Raw genomic sequence first — 17,415 nt, forward strand, 5'->3', positions numbered from 1 at the left:
AGGGCTCCGTTGTGCAGCACCCTGCACGTGAAAGCCTCATACTGAGCTTCGATGAGGTTGACGATTTTATCCGGAACTCCCTTGCGCCTTAGGGCGCCCCACAGGTTTTCGTGGTTGAGTCGGTCGAAAGCTTTTTCGTAGTCAATGAAAACCAAGTAAAGGGACTCTTGGAATTCGTTGACCTGCTCCAAGATTATGCGGAGCGAGACAATATGGTCCACACAGGATCTTCCAGCACGGAATCCCGCCTGCTGCCGTCGGAGAGTCGCGTCGATCTTCTCCTGTATCCGGTTGAGGATAACTTTGCATAGAACTTTGAGAACACAACACAGTAACATAATGCCACGCCAGTTATCGCATACAGTTGAGTCCCCCTTCTTTGGGACCTTCACTAAGACGCCCTGCATCCAGTCAGCCGGAAAAGTCGCGGTGTCCCAGATATTGCAGAATAGTTGATGCAACATTTGTGCAGATAGCATGGGGTCAGCTTTGAGCATCTCTGCTGATATGCGATCGACCCCGGGAGCCTTGTTGGATTTCATGGTTCGGATAGCAGCTTCGATCTCCGGTAGGGATGGCGCCTCAGAATTGACGCGAGTGATGCGTCGCACTCTTGGCGGTTCATGCCGAGATGTTGATGGCTGGTTGACCGACGAAACTTGTAGAAGCTGTTCGAAGTGTTCAAACCAGCGTTTCAGCTGATCAGTGGGGTCGGTGAGCAACTGACCAGTCGCGTCCTTCACTGGCATCCTAGGATTCATCCTTGCTCCACTCAGGCGTCGTGAGATATCGTAGAGGAGACGGATATCGCCTGTTGCTGCGGCTTTCTCACCTTCATCGGCTAGGGAGTCCACCCACGCTCGCTTATCCCGCCTACACGAGCGCTTCACTTCCTTCTCGAGAGCCGAATACAGTTGGCGGGCCTGGTTCTTCGCTCCTCTGGTTCTCGCCCGCTCTATCGCGGCTTTTGCATTTCTCCGCTCCTCTATCTTCCTCCAGGTGTCATCCGTGATCCACTCCTTTCTCTGAGCGCGCAGCTCGCCCAGGTTGTTTTCACTCGTTTCAGTAAAGGCATCCTTGATCGCCGTCCATTGCTCTTCTACGCTGCCACCATCAGGAATATCCGCAGCTCTGGTCTCCAGTTCCTCGACGAATGACCTTTTTACTGCTGGATCTTCCAATCGGCGTGTGTTGAATCGCCGTCCGAGCCGCTCCTCCCGCCGCTGGACCCGCGCGATACGAAGGCGGATCTCTCCAACGAGGAGATGGTGGTCAGACGCGATGTCGGCACTGCGTTTGTTCCGAACGTCAAGAAGGCTCCTTCTCCATTTTCGGCTGATGCAGATGTGGTCGATTTGATTTTCGGTATGTCCATCACGGGAAACCCACGTGACTTTGTGCACTGGTCGATGGGGGAAGAGCGAACCCCCGATCACCATGTCGTTATTGCCACAAAACTCTGCCAACAGCTCACCGTTTTCGCTCATTTCGCCAAGACCATGGCGCCCCATGACACGCTCATAATCCGTGTTGTCGGAGCCGATCTTCGCATTGAAGTCGCCGATGTAGATCTTGATGTCACCTCTCGGAATTTTATCCACGACTGCATTCAGTTGACTGTAAAAGTTCTCTTTGTCCTGTAACTCGGCAGCATCGGTTGGCGCATAACATTGGATTATGGTTAGGTTACGAACCCGCGTTCTGAATCTGGTAACGATTATCCTCTCATTGATAGGTTCCCACTTGATGAGCGCCGCATTTGCTTGGGCGCTAAGCAGGAAACCAACTCCACGGTGGCGGGGAGCGTTTTCACCTCGAATACCAGAATAGAGTAGTACCTGTCCCGACGGCAGCTTGTGTTCTCCAAAGTTTGGCCAACGGACTTCGCTTAGTCCCAGGATTTCGAGCTTCATGCGTCGAGCCTCGCTGGCGAGTTGTGCCAGCTTCCCCTGTTGGGCTAGCGTTAGTACATTCCATGTTCCAATTCTTGTCCGTTGTTTTGCGCTAAAAGTCGTTGCCGTAATATCAGTCCGTGATCTTTCTCTATTGGTTTCTGTAACAGTTGTAAAGTTTCGGGGACAGTAGGTAGTTAGCCTAAGGTCTCCTATCCGCCGTGATGGGGCTGCCATCTTGGGTATAGCTTTCGGGGATAAGCATTTCTTGTTTCAGCCGCTGGATGCCAGGCAGACGCTGTTTGAGCCGCACCTCCATGGTGGACAGACGCTCAGTTATTGTGTAGATGGGGCTGCCATCTTAGATTTAGCTGACACAATACAGCATTTCTTATTCAGCCGCTGGATGCCAGTCAGACGCTGTTTGAGCCGCACCTCCATGGTGAACAGACGCTCAGGCCGTGTAGGCCGAACCCGCTAGTCAGTTGAAAGAAACGTGAAAATCAATTCACTTAAACGTTCTCTTCGTCGAGTAACTGATGTTTCGGTTTGAGAACACTTAATTTTATATGAAATGTTTGTTTACGTTCTATGATTTACGTCCAACATGGATTACGTCTCGTGTAAAAGTAGTTATTTCTAAGTGTGTATCTTGTTATGACATTTCTCTTATAATGGTAATTTAGTGTGATGATTGATATCATTTAAAAATAAATTGTGATATCATTTAAACATAAGTTGTGAGTGTAACATACATGATGAGAATATAGTAAATGAAAATTTTGATTTCATTTGACGCGGAAGTTTTTGCTCAGGATACTTGATTAGGTGAGTGATATTGTTCGCACCCCTCCGGTGCGAATGAAAAACGATTTTCAAAAGTAGGTCTTTTGACGGACAAACTCAACTAAAATATATTCAAAATTAACAAACTATTTACATTAAACAAACTTACAATCGACACTTACAATTTAGTTTTTCAACGCCTGCAACTCCTCAATACCAATCTACCTTCGGTGGGCTTAGCGAGGTCCTATCAATTAATTAAATAAAAGACACTGAACAACATGTCACCTTTACATAATATTTAACTTACGGTAATTGAACAGTAATACACTAAATGCAAACATATCTGCTTCCCGCGGTACAACAGTGGCGAACAATCTATGATTTCACAATATTTAAAAAGCTACAAATAAACTAATAAACTACAAATTACACAACTTACTAGGTACAATAATCGGCACAAAACATAATTCGCAACAACAAAAACACATCTATCGCGATGGAGTCTATACTCTCCTGCTGGGGTAAAACAGCTGCTGGGGTAAACAAAACAAAGTAGTGCGAAAGCGATGGCCGTGTTCAGCTTATCCCACTCACTATCGCACCTCTGTGTGCATACATTCATATATGCGCCTCACTGCTACAGCGACGGCAAGAAACGTCAAAAACGGGCGCATCAAAGGGGCGCGTTCACGGTAGTTATGCTACCGCAACCCTTTCAGGCCTGACTGCAACGGCAACATTCCCCCGCCCGTAAACCCTGTGGCTGGTTCCATCAGGAACAGTACGGGGATTACTCCTTCGAAGTGACCTCCAGAACGGCTAGCTTCGCTACCGGTCTGACCTTCTCGCCTCTGCTTGTCTGAACGGACGCTGAACGGACTCTTCCGTCACTCCCAACGAACACCTTCTTCACCACGCCTCGCTCCCAGACGTTTCGCTTCTCTCCATCTGCCACGAACACCAAATCTCCAACCGCTACTTGTCGCTGATCCACGAACCACTTAGACCTCTTGTTTAACATCGGCAGGTATTCCCTCTGCCAACGATCCCAGAATCCATCCGCCAAGAACTGTGCGCGATGGTAGCTACTACGCAACGTGTTGGCCAGGTCAATGGGATTCCTCGACGGCAGACACTCGACCGATGAACGACCACGCAAAAAGTGGTTCGGCGTCAACGCTTCCTTGTCTTCCTTCACGTTGGTGGACACGTAGGTGAGTGGACGAGAGTTGATCAGGTTCTCCGCCTCGATCAGTGTCGTCTGCAGGATCTCGTCCGTCAGCTTCCGACCATCTGTGAACGTTTTTAGTGCCTCTTTCACCGAGCGCACCATTCTCTCCCACGCACCTCCCATGTGTGGGGCAGCCGGTGGGTTAAAGGTCCAACGAGTCCTCGCACCGGTAAAGGTATCCGCACATGCTAGATTTATTTCCTTCAGCAGATCTCGACTGGCACCGACAAAGTTCGTGCCGTTATCCGAAAGGATCTCGATCGGACTGCCACGCCGCTTTACAAACCTCCTGATCGCCATTTTGCACGACTCAGTCGTCAAGTTGTACGCCACCTCCAAATGTACCGCTCGCACAGTTAGGCACGTGAAAAGTGCCACCCATCGCTTTTCCTTCCTTCGGCCAATAGACACTTCCAGTGGACCAAAATAGTCTATGCCGACGTACGAAAACGGATCGACCCTCGCCGCCAAACGCTGCCCTGGTAAGGGTGCCATTCTCGGAACAATTGGCTTCGCCTTTTGAATCTTGCACCACACACAGGCTCGCATCACTTGATCTACTAGCGCTCGGAGACACGGAATGTAGAATCGCTGCCGAACTTCGTTTACAACGGTTTCTCTGCTGCTGTGCCCATACTGCCGATGGTAGTGTTCTAATAACCTTCGAGTCACCACGTGGTCCTTCGGCAGAATGATCGGAAACCTCGCATCAAATGCCGCATATTCCGCCGCTTCTGTACGACCTTCCATCCGCACGACACCATCCTCATCCAGGAACGGCGCAAGACGATACAGCTTACTCGACCTCTCTAGTGACATTTCATGTACTGTCGAATCCTTGTTCTTCACCAGGGTCCTCACTTCGTCGGCAAACTCGTCTGCCTGAATTACCTTCCACAAAACTGTTTCTGCAGCTTGGTACTCCTCCTGTCGCAACGGCACATCCACGGCGGGGAACGTTGATCCTTGCTTGACACCTTTCCTAACGGCTTCGATCGGCAGCTTCTTGACGCGTCGCCGGCAGTTGGACGCGAATCGGAACACTGTTGCTAGGGTCCGCACCATTACTGTCCAACGCGAAATATGCTGTAACCTCTCCGTAAACCCCTCGGGTAACACGATGTGATGCAGCAGCACGCTCGCCCGGAGCTCTTCAGCAACTTCCACCTTTGGACGCTTTTGCTTCGGCCATTCTTCCACTCCGTGATACAGAAAATCCGGTCCATGGAACCATCGGCTTCCCGACTTGATCTCCGTTCCTTTGCCCCACTTCGTCAAATCGTCCGCTGGATTGTCCTTCGTTCCTACCCAACGCCAATCTTCTGGATTCGTGATGCTGAGGATCTCGCCAATACGATAGGCAACGAACGGCTTATACCTTCGTTGGTCCGATTTCACCCATGATACTACCGTATCCGAGTCACACCACAGGAACCGCTTCGCTACCGGAAAGGAATGGGCATCGCAGATCGACTTTGTTAATCGCGCACCGAGAACAGCCGCTTCTAGCTCCAACCGTGGTGTAGACAGGTACTGTAATGGCGCCACCTTTGCTTTGGCCTCGATGAATGCGCAGTGAACGACTTCGCCGTCCTCGAACCTGAAGTAGGCCACGCATCCATATGCCGCATCTCCAGCGTCAGTGAAAACGTGTAACTGCACCGTTTCATAGACCTTCGAGTCCAATCCACCGAGGTAACACCGTGGAACACGAATCTCATCGATTAGATGGAATAGCTGTGTCCACTGCACCCACCGCTTGTAGTGAGCTTCCGTGAGCTTCTCGTCCCAACCTATGCCGCTACGCCATAAATCCTGCATTATGATCCGTCCGTGTATCAACAGCGGAGCCAGGAACTGCTTCGGATCGAACATGCTGGCAATGCACCGCAACACAATCCTCTTTGTTGGCCAAGCACCTTCCCGAATGTAGGGCTGAAGGTCTTGGCGAATCTCCGTTGAGAAAACGAAGTGATCACCTTCCGGGTCCCACAGCACTCCCAGGACTCTCTCCGTAGCGCAATGCTTGTCTACTTCTAGTGGTTTCACCACAGACTTCTCCTCTCCGAGCTGACGTAACACTTCCTGTGAGTTGGAAACCCAGTTCCGAATCTCGAACCCACCGTTGGCGTGTACACGTCGCACATCCATCGCTAGTCTCACCGCTTCCTCTACTGTATCGGCACTGTCGAAATAGTCGTCGACATAGTGCTTTCGAACGATAGCTTCGGCAGCCTCCGGATACTGCTCGGCATGTTCCCGCGCGTTCAAGTTTTTCACGTACTGTGCGGAGCAAGGCGAACAGGTCGAGCCAAAGATAACCACATCCATCACGTACGTTTCCACCGCTCCGTTCGGACCCACGAATATGAACCGTTGTGCCTGACGGTCTTCTGCACGAACCCATGCTTGATGAAACATTTCCCTAATGTCACCTCCAAACGCCACGTTTCTCTCGCGGAATCCACTTATAACAGCTGGTAGCAACGTTATCATGTCTGGACCCTTCAACAGCTTATCGTTAAGCGACACTCCATGAGCCCTCGCTGCCGCATCCCAGACCAACCGCACCTTGCCAGGTTTCTTCGGATGTACCACGTAGTTCAGCGGTAGGTACCAAGCTTTACTCTTCGGCGTCTCCTTTAACTCCTGCTCGGTGATACGATGCGCGTAGCCTTTGGCAAGATATTCTTCCAACTGCTTCTGCAAACATTCCTGCACTCCAGGATTCCGGTTCATCCGAGCCTCCAAACATCGCAACCGCTTCATGGCCATGTCTAAACTCTCCGGAAATCGAACATCATCTTCTTTCCAGAGTAATCCTGTCTCGAACCTGCTACCCACTCTTCGAGTGGTCTTCTCCAAAATCTCGCGTGCTCTACGATCTTCCTTCGATTCTAAACGAATAGGTGACACTCCGACGTCTTCAAGTTGATAATGTTTCTTCATCGCCTCGTCCAGATCCTTATCCGCTTTGCTGCACTCCTCACACGAGCACCGATGGTGTCCCAGAAAATGCACCTTTCCTACGACGTTTGGTTGTGGACCATAAGCCGTCCAGCCGAGCTTGCACAAAATGGCAACTGGTTTACCAGATTCTCCGATTCGTGAGTCCAGCGGGGCGATCAAGTGAAGATTATCGATCCCCAGCAGCACCTTCGGTGTAGTTCTCTCGTAACTGGGAATGTCGATGTCTTCAAGGTGCTTAAACTCCTGGACCAACTTCGCTGAATCCAGCTTCTGTGCAGGGAGGTTTAACCTGTGCACCGTATGAGCTTCCAGCAGATCGTATCTACTCGACGAGTCTCTGGCAGATATCTCAAGCACCACTTTCTTCGACTGATACTCCGTGCGCTGTACGCCGTTTGTCCAAGTCATCTGCAGTGGTTCCACTGGTCCATCGGCACCCAACGTTCTCACCAATTCACTGTCCACCATGGTAACCGAAGATCCTTCATCGATGAGTGCTAGAGTATCTACTCTTTTCTTGCCGTTGTATAGCGTCACTGGAACCATCCTAAACAGAACTGCACATTTCGACTGACGATGACTATTACACTGCACCTGAGTTCGCGAGTATCCGGCTGGTCCACCATGAAGAAGGGCATTGTGGTTTTCCGGACAGCCATCTACCTTGCAACGAACTCTTATACGACATGATCGTTGTCCATGGTCGTAAAGGCAGAGTGGACAGAGGTTCAACCGAGTCACCGTTTTCCACCGCTCTGCAACACTCTGTTTGAGCAATTCCTGGCAGTTCCTTCCGTAATGCCCAGACTTTTGGCACACGGAACACTTCAACTCTCGGCGCTGGGGTTGGGGTGACGAATTCTTTCCAGCTGACATCACACTCCCAGACCGGCCGCTATCTCCATCCGTGACGTGAACGAAAGCCTTCGTTTGTGGTCTATTTCGCATCTTACCCTTCTCCTTTGCATCTGCCTTCTCGAAGGTTGCTTCCAACGCCTTCTCTACGAGACCTTCCATGAATGCACCGAATGTTTCCAAGTCGACTGACTGTGCGCGTCGCTTGTAGTCCACCCACTCCATGGCATAGTATGACGGCAGCTTCTGAACTAGACTCTGCATCAAAATTGGGTTCTTCAAGTGGTCCACCAGCCCGGCCGCTTTGAGATGCTGAGTAAACTCTTCGACGGCACTTCCGAACTCGATCACCGACTCCAAACTCTCCGAGCTTGGTCCCTCTAGCTGCTGGATCTTTGTCGCCAATCTGGTTGACAGGATCTCCGGATTCCCGAATCTCTTCCTCAGCTTCTCGATGATCAACGGCACGTTCTCCGGCAAAAGTAGACGATTTCGAACCGTATCCAATGCTTTCCCCTTCAGAGCATCCTGTAGACGGACCAAATTCTCTGCGTTGGTGAATCCACAGGACTGGTTTGCCTGCTCGTAGGCGCTGATAAAGATCGGCCACTCTTCTGCTGCTCCATAAAACTTCGGCAGGCTCCTCGGAAATACCTGTCGAGACGCTATCTGGAGCCGTGTCGGTCCATTCTCAACCACTTTATCGCCTTTGTAGTCCCCACCGTCGAGGATTGACTCTAGTGCTTCATCATCTTTCTCGAAAGACGGACGAGGCAGTCTCGGATTTGCAGAAAGCAATGATCTCATTCTTGTGGACTTTCCTGGTACTGGCTTCTGGGGGTTACTTCCATTTCGATCTTCCAGAAGTTCCTTGAAACGATCAAACAGGTCCTGGATATCATTTTCGGCGGACCTTTTCTTTGGATCTTTGCGAACCGCACCTAGACTCTTCGGGAGCTGCTTCTCCGGCTGCGGTTCCCCGCTTTTGTCCATCGATTCAACTTCGGCCTCTGAATCTGATTCGCCATCAGAACCGTTGATAATCTGTGTCAGCTCCATCCGTCGCTCAAGCGCCTTCTTCCGTCTAGCAATCCGCTTCCGTTGAAGTTCGAGGATTTTTTGCTGATTTTCCTCCTCAAGTTCGTCCAACCGGTTTCTTTCTTCCAAGTCTCGAAGTTCTCTCAACGCACGAACTCGTGTTGACTCCGCTGACGGTACACTGGCACTTTTCCGGAGCACACTTTTCCCAATTCGGCTACTCTTCGGTACTGAATCGGTGGGATTAACGCGCGCGGGTAGACTTGAATGACGATTTAACGATTTTAAAAGATCGTTTAAGAATCTAGTGTGGTCTTCTGACTTTTCTGTTTGCACATCTAGTTCTTCATCGTCTGAACTTTCCTGCTCCTGTTCTGATGTTTTATTTGTGTTGCCATCATCTTCATCCTGCGCTACTGCCCTACTAATGCGACCTTTAGTCGAAGATATGTTCTTACTCGCTACCTTACCGACCTTTTTCCCGCTACTTTCCGTCTGACTTCCTGGATGATTGATCACCATCGGATGAATCCGAGTTTGACCTGGTACACCCAACGACTGTCTGATCGATCTATCCTCACCGACACAAGTCGAGCAGAACCAGACCACCTCCGCAACAGATTCGTCGACACCAACGCACTCGAAGTGGTACCATTCTTGGCACTTTTCGCACTGTACGCTAGCATCGTAGTCCTCATCGCAGTCACAGCACGGGTATCTGTAGGTCTCCATTGATAAATTTTGAGGATGTTCGCACCCCTCCGGTGCGAATGAAAAACGATTTTCAAAAGTAGGTCTTTTGACGGACAAACTCAACTAAAATATATTCAAAATTAACAAACTATTTACATTAAACAAACTTACAATCGACACTTACAATTTAGTTTTTCAACGCCTGCAACTCCTCAATACCAATCTACCTTCGGTGGGCTTAGCGAGGTCCTATCAATTAATTAAATAAAAGACACTGAACAACATGTCACCTTTACATAATATTTAACTTACGGTAATTGAACAGTAATACACTAAATGCAAACATATCTGCTTCCCGCGGTACAACAGTGGCGAACAATCTATGATTTCACAATATTTAAAAAGCTACAAATAAACTAATAAACTACAAATTACACAACTTACTAGGTACAATAATCGGCACAAAACATAATTCGCAACAACAAAAACACATCTATCGCGATGGAGTCTATACTCTCCTGCTGGGGTAAAACAGCTGCTGGGGTAAACAAAACAAAGTAGTGCGAAAGCGATGGCCGTGTTCAGCTTATCCCACTCACTATCGCACCTCTGTGTGCATACATTCATATATGCGCCTCACTGCTACAGCGACGGCAAGAAACGTCAAAAACGGGCGCATCAAAGGGGCGCGTTCACGGTAGTTATGCTACCGCAACCCTTTCAGGCCTGACTGCAACGGCAACAGATATAGAGTCTGCTTTGTGGTTCGGTTGAGAGAGGTTGTGCCGTTACTCCGTGGCGTGTTATTTTTCTGGTGTCGGCAGATTAGTCCCGTGCGCGATAATCTAATCTGATTGAATTAGTTTTTGCAAACGTTTTGTTCTGGAATTAATGATGCAATGGTGTTTTGTGTGCTCTCTGAAGTAGAAGCGGTTTTCGGTGGACTTCGTTTCGCTCGTTCGTTCGTTTAGCTGCCCGCTCTTTCTCTCTCGGTCTGTGACTCGTCGGTTGCCCTCTGTGATTTTTTTTCTTATTAATAATATACGCACACCGAAAAGTGAGGAAGGGAGAAAGATAAGCATCAGGAATGCGCTCCCGGATGTATTCATTTGGTGAGTATGTTCCAGTTGAAGATTGTTCATACACATTTCTCGATTGCATTTTCGAAGGGACGTGTCTGCTTTTGTGGGCAGTGCGTTTGGTTGTCGGTTTGGTGTGGTTGGTGGCTCGCCCGCGCGCTGTGGCGCCGCCATCAGGTAGGGGAAAATTTTCCTATCTGTTGGTGGTGTTGGCATGCGTGTGCGGGATGCTGGTTGCGCCAGATTGACGATGGGATGCATTGTTTGCGGGAGTGGATGCGTCCCTTCTGGGGAGTATTCGAGATTTATGTATGTTCATCGTTCATCGTTTCATTTGTCAGAGTGATGACCACGGTCGCATGATGCATGTTCCTCGGCTTTTTACGGTTAGGTGTATACGAATAATTCACTATGATTTTATTTCCATCTTGATATAGTTTGAGTTTGAATACATCCTAGGTCCTATTATATTATTATTAAATATTCATTGATAAATATTTATAACAGGGTCAAAACACAACTGGAAGAAGCAACGTAACACCATTTGATTTTCTCTAATGTATGTTTAACGTTTATATGACAGTGAAATTAACCATTTAATTTTTCCTTTCCAGGATAGAAAGCTACATAACTAATTGATATATTTATTTGTATATTTGTAAATACTTATTTAATCAAATTCTGAATATGAGTGATGAGGAAGCTTATTGTGTTCGCGAGCCCTCCGTTTAGGCTGGACGCATTGATTTAAATCTTTAAGTTTATTTTCAGCTCTTCGACATTTTTAGATTAATATTATAATGATTCACTATTTTCAGCCTTCGTTCAGGAAAATACAAAAAACATTGGAATGCATGATTACAATTGCATAAAAACTGTTAACTGTCCAAATAACCTCGATTTTTCTGACTATTGATGCATTATGAAAGTTTACCAATATTTTAAAAAAGCATTCCATATTGCATTAAGAAATTCCATGGTGTTTGTTTCAATTCCAATAAAATATCAGAAGTTGAAATCAGTTGAATGCATTGAACTGAAATCGAGCTTATTTGTATTTTGTAATACTTGTTTATTTAACATTATTTTATATATTGCATGACTAGTAAATTAGTTTTATTTCACATTTTTAAAATCTCATTATATCACTATATAACTATCATTATAAAACTATAATTTTCATTTCTAGAAAAAGTTGTCCTGTAGATCCTGAAGGACCAGAAGGTGTATCAAATAGCTTATCATTGTTATTTACTATTTATTTTATTATAATATAATATGAATTTGGCCGGTTGCTTCTGTTGCAGCTTCACTTGGTTATTTGGCTGAGATCATTCCTTTTTATTTATTTATACAGTAACCCCTCCCTATCCTTTAAACATCAATTCAGCTTATCGTTTACCAAAACGAACCTTGCTGCAAACCCTACCCTCTTACCCAACATCCCAGTGACTCCTCGTGGAAGTGCAGAGGATTTCTCGGCTTCCATCAAAGCGAGTGTCACGTCAACACATTCCTACCCATTCCTTTCTTGACCTGCGTTCAGGCGCGACTGGCGCTGGTATTGCCTAATTTGAGATCACCAGTTTTTACACATTGAGGATGATTGCTAGTCCCAAGCATCGTCTATTGGTTCTCTGTGTAATTACAGCTGATCTGGCAATAACAGAGTAGCAACCGTGGGCGGTCAATCATGCTCATGCTCATGCTCATACTTGATTAGGTGAGTGATATAACATGTTACAATATTCGTTTTATTGGTATTCAATGATGTGAAAGACAGAAGTGAAAGAGAATGCGAAGTACTATACGAGTTTCGCACGGAGAGACGATTATAGAGCTTTTTGATGTTTTATCGGCGCACACTACTGCAACTTTTAAATCGAATGAGCGCGAGCAAGAGGGAAACAGATTAGTGGAAAAACAAATCATCCATTCATTCATGTGTGCTAGATAGAGAAAGACAATTAAACGCCAAAAAGGTTTATAATCGTCTCTGGCAATGACGTTTATATAAGGTCTGGGCCAAAGGGCTGATTGGTATTAGTGAAATGTGCAAATGTTTAGTGGTGTTCGTATTTTATTGCAATGTTTATCTTTTTACACGAAACAGCTGTTAGCAGTGACGTATTTCTATCTGTTCTCAGTATGTTGGCAGTGACGTATTTCTATCTGTTCGGAGATGTTCAGCAATGTTTACAACATTTTTGCTTCTAACACCAGCAAGCTGCCTGTTGGCCCAGACCTTATATAAATGTCATTGCGTCTCTGGAGCCCCAAACTTTCTCTTTCTCGTTCTTGCCTACTGAATTGTCACACTGGTTGTTTGCAGAATACATTTTCAAGGCAAGTGATGTGCAAAGGTGAGGACAAAAAAATCAATATTAAATTGCAAATGCAAATGCACTGAAAAAGTTGTTTTCGTTCGAAACAAAAATTGAATGAAAATGATCGATCCAGTCGATTTTTGTCTTGTTTAAGATCGATTCAAAAAATCGATAAATCGAACCAAAAGAATCGATCTTTTCTGTTTCGATCCAAGATCGCCCATTGCTAGTTGAGATGCTTCAAATGGGCTCAAGAGTATGGATTGCAAAAAATGTGAGAGGTGCTCTAGGTGCAGCCAACAACAGAAAACGTCGGAGCATAGGTTAACTGTATTGAAATGTGTTATTTTTTTTAAATACTTTTTGAACAGAAGAAAAGCAGCGTGCGTTTTGATATATAAAACAGCCAAGTTGCAGGTGTGTAAATCAATTCGATTTTTTGTATTTGAATATTGCAGAGTTGTCTATAAGCTACGTAGCATTACGTCAGATTGTTGAGGAAAAAACATCCTCTTCTAGTTTTATTAGCTGAAACTCATATTGTAGAACGTAAAGTTTTTGATTAGTATAGTATTCCGGGATATATTGATGCTGGTTGCTTGTCACATTTAAGACACATTGGCGGTGTTGCTATTTATGTCAAAGAATCAATTCAATTCGACCTTCGTATCAACGATGTTATCTTTGTCCTTAGGTCCTCAAGTTGTATTTAGGAGGAATACATAAATTGTTTGCGCCTGAACCATTAATTTCAGGTTAGTAGTGTCTTGTTACTGATCACTTTATCGAAACCGTTTTGAATAAGCGGGATTTCAAGATGAGTTTCAATGACTTTTTTTTATACAACCACAGACACAGCGTTTAATGATTGGTTTAATCGTTTAAAATATTTTTCCTGGAGAATAGTGTGAAAGACGTAGATAAAGAGGTATACTTCATAACCCTTAGCCAATATTTTTTGAAGAGATCAAATTGTTGTACCTTACAGGGAATTTTGAAGAAATTTCTTTTAAAAAATTAATCGCTTAGCTGAAAAATCGCTTGAATAAAACTTGCCCAGACTTAGTTTAGCGATATAAATTCAGCACTTGGGTACAGCAGCTGGAGATTTTATTCTATCATTAAAACTACAAGCAGAGTTCTATGGGTGAAGGGCAAAGAAAACGACGTGATTATTTTTTAATTGTTTATTTAAGAGATTTTTGCCGAAGGCTAGTTCATCTCTGGTGTTGAGAGAAACGTGGAATTCATTCGCGGCCGATAATTTAGGCGAATCTATAGCTGTTCTAACGAACGCTTTGAAAACGTGTACCAATCAATTGTGGAGCAAAAGTTTGTTTCTTTGAAAAAACTCGAATAGCTGGTACAATTTAGATCTTTTGCCTATAGAGAGAGGGAGACAAATGGTACAAAAATGTTGTAGTTCAAATAGTGACAATCATTGGAATAGGTACACAATCACGTGTTAATAATTGATAAAAAAAAACTCGTTGTGAATAAGTCTAGAGGAAGATTGTTATGACATTTTTTGAAATCTTTTTTAAATCCTAGTTATTGCAAATCGCGGTCCATAACATTTCATGGCACATTAGACAGTAAGAACAAGGAATTGCATCTAAGTTTAATGACTATTTTGTCGACAGTGTTTCAGTGATTAATCAATCCATTGCATTGTTCGATGAACCTGACGAAATAAAACAGCCGAATAATAGATGTTGTACATTTGAAGGTTTTCACACAATTACATTACATGAACTTAGAGTTATTTATTTTTCACTAGGAAAATTGGCTGGAGTTGTTAATGTTAATGCTAGAGTTATCCAAGATTGCTTTCATGTCATTGGCCACATTTTACTTAACCTTATTAATGAATCACTGTAGACTGGATATGTGCCACACATTTGGAAGGAATCCTTAGTGGTCACTATTCAAAAAACGATTAAAGCAGAAGAGTTTCATCCATCAGCATGTTGCACACATTAGAGAAAAATTTAATTTTTTTTTTGTGAAAGGCCAACTGTTGGAGTATTTAAATAGTAAAAGTTTGTTGATACCAGAAAAATCGGGATATTGGAAAGGTCATTCTTGTGAAACCGCGTTGAATTTGATATTAGCGAAGTGGATAGATAACTTGGAGCGTAAAGATACGACTGGTGCTGTTTTTTAGGATCTGAAACCGCGCTTTTCAAACAATTTCTAGGCCTTTATTGTTAAGTACAATCAAGCGCTTTGAAATTATGAGTACTGCATATTGAAAGCTATTTATCTGACAGAACTCAACGGACTGTTTTTAATGATTCTGTTTTCAGTCACATGGAGAATAACTTTGGAGTGCCCCAGGGAAGTGTATTAGGGTCCATTTCATTTATTATGTATATTTACGACTTGCGCCATGTTTTATGGTTTTATTCATTGCTGCTAAGGATTAATAAGTTGTCCTTTTACACTTGAAGGAAGATTTGCGTTCTCTAATAAGATGGTTGAAGTGTAAGCAGTCGAAATTGAATACAAATAAAACTAAATTCATGGTAATTTCACGGAATCGAGTAAATTATAACGTCTCTGTTGTAATTGATGATGAGGGTATTGATCGTTTTCGGATGATTAAATATATTTGCGTGATTATTAATGAAGTGGAACTTAAGAACTCTGACATTGAAAATGTCATCAAGAAAATGTCCAAGCAGATATGGAATTATATATCGACTGAAAAACGATTTAACTATTGCCAATAAAATACAGCTATTCAAATCAATTCTCTCTCCTCATCTAGATTTTTGTCCTTCCATTTTATTTCTGGCCAATGAAACAGAGCGAGATTACAGCGCTTGCAGAATAAATTAATGTATTTGATTTTAAGATGTAATAGATTCACTTCCTCAACTTTGAAACTGGATGCCTAACAATGGTTATCGGGGAAGCAAAGAATTGTTTAAATGACTATGGTGTTCATTTATAAAATATTTATCGGTTAGCTGCCTCGATATTTGTGTGATCGAATTGAAAGAGGAAGTGATTTTTATAAATATGTATAATAGAAGAACCGTGGATGAAATAAGAACACCACATTTCTTGACTTTGCTTCACAAATTTCATTTTATTTTAAAGGAATAAATGTTTTCAATTCGATGCCTAGACAACACTAGCAGAATTTAAGACATTCAATTTCACACGTTAAAACTGTCATTTGAACAGTTATCCAGTATTTTTGTTTTAAGAATTCATAAACTATGTATCTTGATAAATGTACAAATGTACATTCTTTGCCCTGATTCTTCATAAAAGTGTGAATTCAACAATCCTGTTGAATATTGATCGTTATTACTATGGCAAAACAGTTTTTTTTTAATCGCATTGTTTCAAAACAGTTTCAAAATAATCTGTCGAACTTCAACTTAGTTGTTCTCAATAGAAAACGGAAATGTTACAATTGACGTTTGATCGGATTTTATGGCTTTTGAGCTATAATGAACTTGTGACGTTATGAGTGTGAGTGCGTGAAAATGCATGAGTATCTCAATCAGGAGTGTCTATGAAAGAGATGTGAGAATGAGTATTCAAACACTGATCTAAACAGATGGTTTCAAAAAATTTCACTTGATCTATTAGCAACTGGAGGTGCTATTTATCGGAAGTCAATGTAATAGCAAACATAATTTACAATAGCAAAGATGTTTAACTATGGCTTGTGACATTTAAAATTAAATAATGCCAAGTCAGAAACAATTCGCAAGTTGCTTGTCAGCTCTTCAACCACAAATTCCTTACCATTACACGAACATCACCCAAGCAAACTAATTGCTTTGTGATGAACTTGAGCAGCTTCTCGTCGGGCTAATGAAATAAAGCAAAATTAATCAAATTATGAAAATTACTTCCTGCTTGGGTGCGTGAACAGTGAACACAGTGGGGGAGGGGGGGGGGTACCATAAGCAGAACAATGAGGATCCTTCCGGTAGCGCAAGTGAATGTTCATGCTGAAAAATTAAAGCAAAGTTTTCTTTTTCACCTGGTTTTCCGGTAAGATTTGCTCTGTCGGTCGTTGGGGAGTTTTATTACTTTTCAGCTTTAGGATGTAAGGGAATGAGCAGTCAGGTTGTGGCTGATGTGGTTCGTCGGAATACATTCATGCTGTTATTGTTGTTTTTGGTTTTCCCGAGTAAGTAAAAGACAATGAACAGAAAACCATCCGGCTTGGCTTTGCCGTACAATTAGGAAAAACAAACCGCTGTGCTGTGCTTTATGGAAAACGTGCTCAGTAGCTGAAAAGTTGCTTCACATGACAGCAGCGGCAAATAGAGATACAAATTTTACCATTGGTTGGAAGGTACGTATATTCATATGCTTTGCCAACGGTTGTATGGCCATGAAATAGTTCTGACTTTATAAACAGGATGATGATATTCATAAAATGTTCGCTGCATTCGAAAGTATTGAGCCATGCATTCTAAAAGCCCAAGCCGACTTAGCATCCAAAACTGCTTAAACCAGCAGACGGTGGTGTTTATGTGATGTTGAGTATTCCATTGCATGCTTCTGCT

The 17,415-nt window shown here is 44.0% G+C and overlaps 1 protein-coding gene across 1 annotated transcript; it reads right to left on the reverse strand.

The window, feature by feature from the left end:
- Window positions 1–2,750: 2,750 nt before the first annotated feature.
- Window positions 2,751–8,544, reverse strand: LOC135713597 (uncharacterized). The gene is made up of 2 exons (XM_065236725.1): window positions 3,562–8,544; window positions 2,751–3,517 (listed from the first exon to the last, which is right to left on the reverse strand). Exons 1-2 carry the CDS (start codon window positions 8,542–8,544, stop codon window positions 3,383–3,385), a joined length of 5,118 nt encoding a protein of 1,705 aa, XP_065092797.1. The 3' UTR covers window positions 2,751–3,382.
- Between the last annotated feature and the right edge of the window lie 8,871 nt (window positions 8,545–17,415).

The sequence above is a fragment of the Ochlerotatus camptorhynchus genome, unplaced genomic scaffold (assembly GCF_037179485.1).
Source record: "Ochlerotatus camptorhynchus isolate MF236.1 unplaced genomic scaffold, CSIRO-AGI_Acam_v1.1 ptg000572l, whole genome shotgun sequence".
Classification (NCBI taxonomy): domain Eukaryota; kingdom Metazoa; phylum Arthropoda; class Insecta; order Diptera; family Culicidae; genus Ochlerotatus; species Ochlerotatus camptorhynchus.

What these genes read in the sequence shown, in the direction of transcription:
- LOC135713597 (XM_065236725.1), bottom strand. Translation starts at nt 8,544, where the DNA reads ATGAGATCATTGCTTTCTGCAAATCCGAGACTGCCTCGTCCGTCTTTC. An exon ending in TCGTTGGGAGTGACGGAAGA is followed by an intron (nt 3,518 to 3,561) that starts GTCCGTTCAGCG and finishes CGAGAAGGTCAG; the next exon opens with ACCGGTAGCGAAGCTAGCCG.